The following is a 10,350-nucleotide window of genomic DNA, read 5'->3' as shown; positions in this document are numbered from 1 at the left end:
GGGCGGGCCCCGCCCCCGAGAGCCTCGCCGCGATTGGCCGCAGCCCCCGCTAGGCTCCGCCCCCAAGGCTGGGGCGTGCTCTTCTCAAACCTGAATACTCTCTCGGGATCTGGCATCTTGAGACTCCACCCCTGAGCCCGGCCCTACTCCGGATTGGCCAAGGTCTTGACAGGCCACGCCCCCAGTGGGCCCGGTCCTCCGGAAGGGCACCGCGCCTTGGCTCTTGAAACGGAGTGGGTTACACCTTCGAGATAGGCCCCGCCCCACTTAGACACTAAGACCAGGATTGGTCCGTATCTCGCGGAACAACAAGCCTGACCACGCCTCCCAAGCCGACTGTCTTTCGGGGGCTGTCCTAGGAATGGCCACGCCCCTTAGACGCTTGTGCAGCCTCGGGATTGGTCAAGTTCCTTTCCGTTTATTCCTCTGGTTCTGGCCACGCCCCCAAGCCAAGATCCTACGAACTTTCACCCGCCCAGGGCTTGGAAAAGCCACAGGTTGGACACAGAACACGTCCCGCTAAAATTCTACCACTATGATTGGGCACGTTCCCGTTAAGCCCCGCCCCCGATTTTGACCACGCCCCCAAATAGTAGCACGGGGCTCAGACCCCAGCTTGGTTACTGGCCACTGGACACGGCCCCCTCCCACATACGTATTCTGGCACTGAGCGGCCACATCCTCACCATGCTCCGCCCTATAAGGACATCTCGCTCCCATTCAGTGGAGTCCCGCCCCGCACCCTAGTCTGCGCCTGTGGGGTAGGGCTAGCACCCGTCACGGTCCCGCCCCTAGATTAGGCCTCACCTCCGGTAGTCAAAGCATTCCCAACCTAGGATCTCCTGAGCTGGGTCTAGCGAAACCTTCCTTCGCTGAACGCGCTCGGACTCAGTTTCCCCTTCCCAGCATCGGCTTTGAGAGGGTGAACGCGCGCTTCCCTTCCGGCAGGCCCGCTCATGGCGCATGCGCGCGACCTGTGTCCGTGTCCGCGGCGTCAATAAAGTTGCGGGCTTGTTGCCGGCCGTTCCGCCGCGGGAGCTGCGCGCGCCGCCCAGGAAGTCTCGCGAGAGCCGGCGGCGGCCGTCCTTGAGCGTGCCGAGCCGGCGGGGTCTGCGGTGCCGCGTCGCGGGTTCGCTGCCATGGCGCGGAGGCTCATTGAGTGGTACTGGGAAATCCCCGACGGCACCGAGTGCCACCGCAAAGCCTACGCCAGCACCAGCATCAGCGGCTTCATCGGTGAGCGCCGCCGGGCCCCGAGGGCGGAAGGCGCGGGGAGGTCGTAGGGTCATTGGGGGCCGTCTCGGGGGCCCATCGGGGGCCGGAGTTCTCGCGGGTCGCCCGGGGTCGTCATCGGGGTGTCCGAGGCGGCCAGAGGGGGGGCTCTTGGCCTTGTGGGGAGTCCGACGGGGCCGGGGACCCCGGGAGGTCGTGGTTCGCGTGACCTGCTGGTCACTGGGGTCGTCGGAGACGGACCCTGGATGCTGGAGTTTGAGGGGCGTGAATGGGGTGGTTGGTGAAGCGGTCGCCAGGGGTCTTAGGAGCTAGGGGGCCGTGACTTTCCAACGGGGTAACTTTGGGATTATTCGAGGGGGTCACGGGTCATGGTTGGGGCATGGGGGCGTTGCAGAGTTTGAGAGCATTCTGGGGTGGGATGAGGTCGTTCCAGGGTCAAGGGGTGCCAGGTGGCCAGGGACACCTGAAACTTCGATTGGGGTCACCAGAGGGGCCCTAGGTGAGTTTTGTCGACAGCTCCTATGAGGGTAGCCTTGGGAGGCTGAGGGGTCCCAAAGCCCTGGCCATCCCCCTTAGGGGATACCCGGGGAGCCTAAGGTTTCACAGGCATCGTGTCTTGTCATTTCCAGCTCCAGATTGGGACTCATAGGTCCCTTGGGATTAAGAATCCTTAGCCGGTCGCGGTGGCGTGCATATATAGTTCCAGCAGCTCGAAAGGCTGAGGCGGAAGGATCGCCAGAGCCCAGCAGGTCGAGGCTGCGGTGACCGTGAGCAGGCCACTGCACTCCAGCGTGGGCGACAAACAGTGAAACTCCAACTCAGAAAAAAAAAAAAAAGAATCTTGTGTTTTTTAATAGAGACAGAGTTATGTTGCCCAGGCTGGTCTTGAACTCCTGGACTCAAGCAGTCCTCCCGCCTCGGCCTTCCAAAGCACTGGGATTATAGGCGTGAGCCACCACACCTCATCTGTTCTCGTGGATTCTCAAGGGGAGAGACTGACAGGGAATATCTGTTGAAACTTTCTGGAAGGTCATGGCCATACTTAAGGGGAAATTAAAGCAGGACATGTGGGGTCTTCAGAGTGATCTCGAACCTGAGAAAGACATGCACATTGGGTGCTGGAGTGAGAGCGTGTACACAGCTGAACACAACCTGGGGTGGGCTGAAGTCTTGGAGGCCGCTGGGGGAAAATGAGCCTGTCTGGGGGGGGGGTGTGGCTACATAGTAACTGAATGAATGAATGGGGCACCTTGGGAGTACACCAGAGCCGTTCCCCCCCACCTTCCCCCTCCCCTTCCTGCTGGGGACCAGTACCAGTCTGTGGCCTGTTAGGAACCGGGCAGTGCAGCAGGAAGAGAGCGGTGGGCAGGGAGCTCCGCCTTCTGTCAGATCAGGGGCGGCATTCCGTTTCTCATAGGAACACAAACTCTGTTGTGAACTGTGCATGCGAGGGCTGTAGGTTGCACGCTCCTTACGAGAATCTCACGCCTGATGATCCCTGTGTGCCACTCCCCCACCCCCCCATCCGTGGAAAAATTGACTTCCACAAATCCAGCCCCTGATGCCAAAAAGGTTGGGGACTGCTGGAGTTCACAGTAATTATGAATGTCTGAATGAATACTGTGGGTACACAGTAACTGAATGAATGAAGGAGACACCTTGTGGATAGTAATTGAGTGAAGGAATGAATGGGGCACCTTGTGGTTACACGGTAACTGAATGAGTGAAGTACCTATGGGCACGCAGTAACTGACTAAGGCACCTTGTGGGCACACGGTAACTGAATGAATGAATGCATGAGACACCTTGTGGGCACACTGACTGAATGAGTGACAGTCACGGAATAAACGATGTGCACTGTGACTGGAGGTCACTTTGGGAGGCTCAGAAGGCCCTGGCAGTGGCGGGGGCCTTTTGGAGGGTCGTGGAGGCTGTGGAAAGGTCCTCGCCCTTGGGGGACTCCTGGAGGTGGATGTGGTGTTGGCTGATTCCGGGGAGAGTTAGGGCGGGGCAGCCCTGGGTCTCTCTGGGATGATCGGGGGTCCCGGCTCATCCACTCCCAGGTCAGGGACTTTAGAGGGGCCGTGGGATGGTAGGGGAACTTGCAGGATCAGGACCGGCGTGTGGGGTGGGCCAGCAAGGTTCCCCAGGGGTTACTCCATGACTGGGCTCCGGGCTGTCACTGAGTCTTGCCAGGGGTTCCGGAGGGGGCGGTCAGATGACTCTGGGGGCGGCCCTGATGGGTACTCAGGTCCCAGGCGGGGCTGGGAGTCCCCTCTGACGAAGTGTCTTGGCAGGCTGTGTGTGTGTGTGAGTGAGCTGAGTTGTGACTGAGAAGGGGGCTGCTGGACCCGGGGAGCCCTGGACCGGACCCCAGCCCCTGACCCTGGATACCCTCGTCCCGCCTCCCAGCCCCAGCCCTGGAGGTCGAGTGGGGTCTGGCTCAGGATCGAGAGAAACAGGATCTACAAAGCACTCTACGCGGCTCTTTTCCCCACATCCCTGGGCCTCAGTTTCCCCATCAGTCCTGGGAGGAGCAGTCTTGTTTCTCCGCGGGGTTATCTGAAGATTCACCCTGCAGCTCTCATAGGACAGAACCAGCGGGAGCTGAATCAGAGCCAAGGCTGGGGCGTTGGGTTGGGGGTCTGAGGTGTCACTGCTAAGTCTGGAAGGCCCTGGGGTCCCCTGAGCCTGCTTGGGGATGGGGGTGGGCTCGCTCCCCTGGGACAACCGGGAGGGGCTGAGCTGGCTTTGGTCAGACCCGCCTAATTTCCAGGCTGTCTGTGCTGGGCCACCCCAGGGAAGTCGCTTTGCCTCTCTGAGGTCCCCTTGCCTCCTGTGAAAGGGGATGACAAGACTGAGCACATCGGGCCCTGGGGAGGACGAGGGTTGAAGGCTGACCCTGGGAGGTCCCTGCCTGCCAGCAACTGGGCCGTGTGGGGGGCTGCGGGGGGGAGCTTGTGTGCCCCAAGCGGTGTCAGCCTGAGCTGGCAGGCAGCCCCCACTGGGAGGCGCTGGTGAGGCTCGGGGGCTGGGCATGGAAGGGAGGCCACCCAGGGGCCCGCCAGGCCCTACCCAGAATGCCTCTGACCCCGCCACCCACCTGGCACTGGGCTCCAGGCCCAGCCCCCACCCACCCCGCTCGCGTTGGTGCCAGTGTCACGGCAGGAGATGTGGAGACGGGAAGGTTGACCAGGGTGGCCGCGTGGCGTGGGCAGCGGCAGAGCTGCCAGGTATGACGGATGGGCCTGGGCCGAGCTGTCAGCGGAGGGGCCTCGAGAGTAATGGGGTGGGGGAGTGGGGGTGTTGGCAGCCCATGAGGAAAGCGGAGCCTCTGCCAAGGAGGATGAGGCCAAGGAGCCTGGGCCCTCACAGGAGAATGGAGCCTTTGATGGGGCTGGGCCCGGGTGCCAGGGCCCGCGGGCCGCTGCGGTGGCATCTGGGCTGGTGGCATGAGGCCGGAGCAGCACCAGGGCCCGGGCCCATTCTTGCATCTGCCACATGGCTGGCCCCCTATGTGGCAGGGCCGGCCAGGTCAGCGGGCCCCCAGCAGGTGACCCCGAGGGCTGGCCAGGGTGGCCGAGTGGCGTGGGCAGCGGCAGAGCTGCCAGGTATGAGGGATGGGCCCAGGCCACTAAGCTCGAGAGTGTCCCCGAACGAGGCAGGGAGGCCTGGGGGAAGGAGAAGGAAGAGGCCTCCCCAGCTGGGGAGCGGCAGACCGGGGTTCAAATCCAGCTCTGCCACCCAGCTGCTGGGGGGCCTGGGCACCGAGGGGGCGCTGCTGGGAGCCGTCTGGGCATTGTGGAGAGTGCAGGGGTCTGAGTGGCCTGATCCCCCTGTCTCGTAGGCGTGACGACCTCCGCCTACAGCCTCGCACTCAGACCCGCGGGCACCTTCCTGGAAGGAGCGGCGCGGGCCGGGCGATACACGTTCACCGCAGGTGAGAGGCTGGGCCGGGCGCGTTCCCCTCGGCACCTGGCCAGGGGCCACGGTCCCAGCCACGGGGTGAGGCCCAGGTTCCTCTACCAGGCCTGTGTGAGGCGCAGGGGGCCAGGGCCGGGCGGGCCCCTGAGATGATGCTCAGGTGGGCGGCAGCCCGCGAGGGCGGCCTCTGTCTCGCCCAGACCGGAAGCTTCTGCCCCCTGCTCCCCCTGCCCGGGCCCTCTGGCCCCGCCTCAGGCCCATCCCTCCCGCCTGCCCGCAGCCGCCGTCGGGGCCGTGTTTGGCCTCGCCTCCTGCATCAGCGCCCAGGTCCGCCAGAAGCCCGACGACCCCCTGAACTACTTCATCGGCGGCTGTGCCGGAGGCCTGACCCTGGGAGCGCGTGGTGAGTGGCTCCCTCCCACGTGGGCAGCATGACCCCTGACCTCTGCTGCCTTGCCTCCCTTTCTGCTCCATCTGGACGAGGAGCCCAGCAGGGGCCAGGGCCACAGAACGCTGTCCTCTAACAGCAGCCGGTCCATAGTGACAGCTGCTGCTGCTTAAGCCCCGACTGCATGCTCTTCCGCCAGGATGGGCCCTCAGCCTCCGAGCCGGCGGGAGGAGGAGGGAGGCCTCCTGCAGGTCCCCCGCACTGGACGGGCCCGACGGCAGCGCCAGTGGCAGAGAGGGAGGGACCGAGAAGGGCCACGCCACTGCTGTGCCAGCGCTGCTGCCCTCGCGTCAAGACCTTGGGGGCACTCCTTCCTCTCCCTGGTCGACTCTCACCCGGATCCGGGCGGTTGAGGCCGGGGCTTGACGCACAGCCCAGCTCTGGCTGACCGGCCCCTGCCCAGCCTGCCTTCTTGTCCCAAAGAGGCTCCAATGGGGGGACCCACCTCCTTCCTCATGTGTCCCTAGGGCCTCGGGGCAGGAAGGACCAGGCAGGATCCTGGTGCCCGTGTCTGCAGCCTGGCACCCAGCCTTTCCCCTTCCTGGAGCAGGGGGCAACTCTGTCCCTCTCGCCCGGGGTAGTAGGTGTGGGGCTGTGAGGACCCAACAGCCTGGATTCCTGCTGCCAGGGGACCTGGCCTCCTCCCTCCATGCCTCAGTTTCCCCATCTCCAGCATCTAGCACCCCCCGCCTGAGTCACTTAATCCCTGTAGGGGAGGTCCGGTCGGGAATCTCAGTCTGGCTCCCAGGTGGGCTCAGGCCTGACGCCGCCCCTCCTCCCACAGTGCACAGCCCTGGGGTCGGCGCCACTGCCTGCGTGTACATGGGCGCCATGGCTGCCCTGCTCAAGATCGGCCGATTGGAGGGCTGGGAGGTATTTCCGGAACCCAAAGTGTGAGCCCACACCCGCCAGGACCTCGGGCAGGTGGAAGTGCACCTAGAAATAAATCCTGTGTATATGTGTGTGTGGGAGTCTCAGAGGGCTCGGTGGCAGGGACGTGCCAGCCAGCGGAGGCGACTCAGGGTGGATCTGGGAGGGAGTGAAGAAAGGAGATAAGATAGGGCCCCACACACGCCGGCCTGCCGCCTGCCCCCCAGCCAAGGGCACAGCCAGGCCCCGCAGAGCCAAGAGTGTCAGGTCAGGGCCAGCGGAGCCCAGCCACGGGGGCCTGGCCAGATGCACCCGGTCAGCGCGCCGCTGTCACAGGTCCCAGGCCGGGCGGGAGCCTGCAAGTGGCCCATCTGTGAGTGGAAACGAGGCCTGGCTGCTGCAGCCCTGTCCACGAGCCCCCTTGCAGGTCACGGGCCATCCCCTCTGGGCCTGTCCCCAAAGCCAACAGCATGTGGAAGACACACCCAGGCCTCGGCTCCAAGTTCCTGGGCGTGGGAGCAGAGAACCCCGGACAGCCTGGCCCCGCAGCCATTCCCACCCACAGGTCACTCGGAGCCCCTGGGACTGGGGTGGAATGGGACAGGACCGCTTGGCACCGGGGAGAGGATTGCGAAGTGTGCCCGGCGCCCGTCATGCCGGTGGTGGAGGCGCCCAGAATGCTGGCGCGGCCCCAGGCTCTTTCCCCAGAACTGGCTCTTACCTCCCACCGCTGGAGAAGAGGCTAGCAAGCTCCAACATGCCGGGCGGGCCGTAAATGAGGGCGCCTGGGCCCCAGCGGGGAGCACAGCTATGCCTGGCCCTGCTGGCGGCTGGGACAGCAGGAACCCTTGGAGTGGTCATGACCCCCTCGGCCCCTCCTCACCTGTCTCCCTTATCCCCTTTTCTCCAGCCCACCCACGGGGCCTAGATGTGGTGGAAAGCCAGGCGACGCTTATAGCCTGCTTCCCTCTCCATCCAGGTGGTCACTCGGCCAGTCGTTGGGCGGCTGAACTTGGATGTGAGCAGAGCCCAGAGCACCAGCCATGCCACAGCCGGGGCCTGCTATGTTTTTCTTGCCCTTGTCCAGAGATTCCAGGTCCCCTCCAGCCCCTCCTCTCCCCCGCCACCCTGCAGACCCCCTCCACGCCTTACGGTGACACCCACCCCCTCCCTTGAGTGTCCTTCCAGGGTGGACACACATCCACAAGTGTTTGGGCCAGGGGAGCCAGGTGCTGGCTCGGGCACATGTCTAGGGCTGGATGTCTGAACCTGGACTTGGAGCTTCCTGAGAAAGGAGACCCCTGCCAGGGGATAGGAGAGGAGAGAGCCCAGAAACCCTCCAAAGCCAGAACAGCCCTCCTTAAAGGCTTTGGATTCAAATCTCAGCACTTTGATGCTCTCCTGGCTCTGTGTCCTCAAATGACATCAGCGCCAAAACCTCAGCTTTTCCACCTGGCAGATGGGAATAATGGCCCCCCCCATGCTCCCTGAAGAAGAAAGAATTTATTGGCCCGGTTTGGTGACTCATGCCCATAATCCCAGGGCTTTGGGAAGCTGAAGCGAGAGGATCACATGAGACAAGAAGGAGTTTGGGACCAGCCTGGGCAACGTAGTGAGACCTCATCTCTACCAAAAAAAAAACCATTTACTCCCTGCAGATGCCTTTTCACTCTGAGGTTCCTGCACGAGCCTCGTCTGTCTGCACAGTGGCCGGCAGGGGGCAGAGCCCACCACGGCTCAGGAGGTGGGCAGCTGCCCCTTCCTCCTCCACATTCCGTCCTGTCTGTCTTCTCACCTCTTTTTCTTCCCATCCATCCTGCCCAAGGCAGCCGGGGGTGACCGTCTCCAAGAGTGGGTAGCACAGCCCGTGATGCAAGCCCTTCCCCAGCCCCCAGGCTCTCACGACGCCCAGACCCTCAGCAGACCTCATTTTCAGACGCACGAAGCGAGGTCCACCCCCAGCCTCAGTTTCCCCCCCGCATTGGGAGCATCCGGCAGCTCAGACCCGGGACTTGATTGCCGCCCACCCAGCCCATTCTGGGCCCGCTGCCAGTGTTGGAGCAAGCCTGCCAGGCCCCCCAGAATGGGGCAGGAGGGGAGGCCGCCTGCTGGGCTCCAGGGAGCCCCAAAACCCAGGCCCCCTTGCCCATAAACATTTACTAGGCTGTGAGGGGTGACGTCACTCCCGCCCCACATGTGGGCCCCTGACCAGAACGTCTGCCCTGGCAGCCCTGCTGTGGGGCACTGGAGGACCCTTCTGGAGTTTACCCCCGCAGTCAGGACTGGAACAGATAAGTACAGGGCCTCCCTGGCGGGCAGGGAGGGCTTCCTGGAGGAGGAGGAAGACCAAGGATGAAGAGGTTTTTTACCAGGTGTGCCCAAGGGAGAAGGGCATCCCAGGCAGAGGACGTAGCGAGAGCAAAGGCTGGATATGGGGGTGAGGGCAGAGCTGTGAGCAACTAGGGGGCTCCTGCCCCGCCCAGGACAGGTGCCTGGAGGCTGTGGCGTCCACACTCCACAAGAACCCAGCCCTGGAGACACGATCCTCATGGGGACAAGTCTGCAGGAATGCTGTCATGGGCAGGGCCTGGCCCAGCCCCTCCAGGCCCTGCCAGGGTCTCTAAGCTCCTGGTGAGCCAAGAAAATGGTAGGAAGACAGAAGTGGGGGTAGGGGACCCTCGAGCCTTTCCCCCACAGCCCGGCAGGCCCAGCTATTGCAATTATCGTCGGCTCACTTAACCCTGGCCAGCCCTGCGTGATCCTGGCGGTGCCTTAGGCCTGTTTTACAGGATGAGGAAACAGGGCCCCAGGGAGGTGACTTTCCAGCGCGTGGCACACGGCAGACACTGAATGAAGCATTCCTCCTTTTACTATTACTAGCTATTGTTTGGAAACAACGCGTAAGTTGTTATTTGAAAGGCGGAGCTTCCAGTCAGTCTCAGTGATTGGAATAAAATCCACCCAATAGCCGTGATCTCACTGCCAGGTGGTCCCAAGAGCTGAATTATACTCCACAGGTGCCTTTAAGAAGATATACTGGGGCTGGGCCCAGTGACTCATGCCTGGGATCCCAGTACTTTAGGAGGCCGAGGAGGGAGGATCACTTGAACCCAGAAGTTTGAGACCAGCCTAGGCAACATAGCAAGACCTCACCTCTACAAAAATTCAAAAAATCAGCCAGGCCTGGTGGTGCACACCTGTGGTCCTAACTACTTGGGAGGATCACCTGAGCCCAGGAGGTCAACACTGCAGTGAGCTGTGATCGTGCCACTGCACTCCAGCCTGGGCGACAGAGTGAGACTCTGACTCACCAAAAAAAGTCATGTTGGAGACAGGCGCAGAGGCTCATGCCTGTCATCCCAGCACTTTGGGAGGCCAAAGCAGGAGGATTGCTTGAGGCCAGGAGTTCAAGACCAGCCTGGTCAACATAGTGAGACCTCATCTCTACAAAATAAAATTTTTAAAAATGTTAAGAAGTCATGTTGAGCCGGGCTCGGTGGCTCAGCCTATAATCCCGCTCTTGGGGAGGCTGAGGTGAGTGGATTGCCTGAGCCTACGGGTTCGAGACCCGCCCGGGCAACTTGGCGAGCCCTCATCTCTACAATAAATTTAAAAAATCAGCCGGGTGTGGTAGCACGCGCCTGTAGTTCCAGCTACTCGGAAGGCTGAGGCGGAAGGATCGCCGGAGCCCAGCATGTCAAGGCTGCGGTGGCCAGGAGCGACCACTGCACTCCGGTCTGGGCGACAGAGTGAGACTCCAACTCAAAAAAAAAAATCATGTTGAATGTGGGCTGCTGGTTCCTACAGATGCCCTCTCCACCCCTACCTCCATTTGGCTTCCAGAATCTGTCCTGGATTGACCCCTGGCCCCATTC

The 10,350-nt window shown here is 62.4% G+C and overlaps 2 protein-coding genes across 2 annotated transcripts in view; one reads left to right on the top strand and one right to left on the bottom strand.

The window, feature by feature from the left end:
* VMAC (vimentin type intermediate filament associated coiled-coil protein) overlaps positions 1-1,141 on the bottom strand; it is a 3,521-nt gene extending 2,380 nt beyond the window's left edge. Inside the window, exon 1 of the mRNA XM_021715302.1 lies at positions 1,019-1,141. Coding sequence (XP_021570977.1) covers positions 1,019-1,141 — 123 coding nt within the window. The remainder of the gene's footprint in view (positions 1-1,018) is intronic.
* On the top strand, positions 1,059-6,569 carry NDUFA11 (NADH:ubiquinone oxidoreductase subunit A11). Its single transcript, XM_008063645.1, has 4 exons — positions 1,059-1,236; positions 5,081-5,173; positions 5,438-5,560; positions 6,390-6,569. Exons 1-4 carry the CDS (start codon positions 1,140-1,142, stop codon positions 6,500-6,502), a joined length of 426 nt encoding a protein of 141 aa, XP_008061836.1. The 5' UTR covers positions 1,059-1,139; the 3' UTR covers positions 6,503-6,569.
* Positions 6,570-10,350: the final 3,781 nt, after the last annotated feature.

This window comes from Carlito syrichta, unplaced genomic scaffold, assembly GCF_000164805.1.
Source record: "Carlito syrichta isolate Samal-C Ts95f unplaced genomic scaffold, Tarsius_syrichta-2.0.1 Scaffold306977, whole genome shotgun sequence".
NCBI classification, from domain to species: Eukaryota; Metazoa; Chordata; class Mammalia; order Primates; family Tarsiidae; genus Carlito; species Carlito syrichta.
The sequence above is the reverse complement of the archived record's forward strand: the minus strand, read 5'-3'. Positions and strand labels throughout refer to the sequence as shown.

Bases quoted from the DNA above. Each gene is read 5' to 3' on its own strand.
- NDUFA11 (XM_008063645.1), top strand. From the start codon at position 1,140: ATGGCGCGGAGGCTCATTGAGTGGTACTGGGAAATCCCCGACGGCACC. The intron at 1,237-5,080 runs GTGAGCGCCGCC...CCTGTCTCGTAG, and splicing joins CAGCATCAGCGGCTTCATCG to GCGTGACGACCTCCGCCTAC. The intron at 5,174-5,437 runs GTGAGAGGCTGG...GCCTGCCCGCAG, and splicing joins GCGATACACGTTCACCGCAG to CCGCCGTCGGGGCCGTGTTT.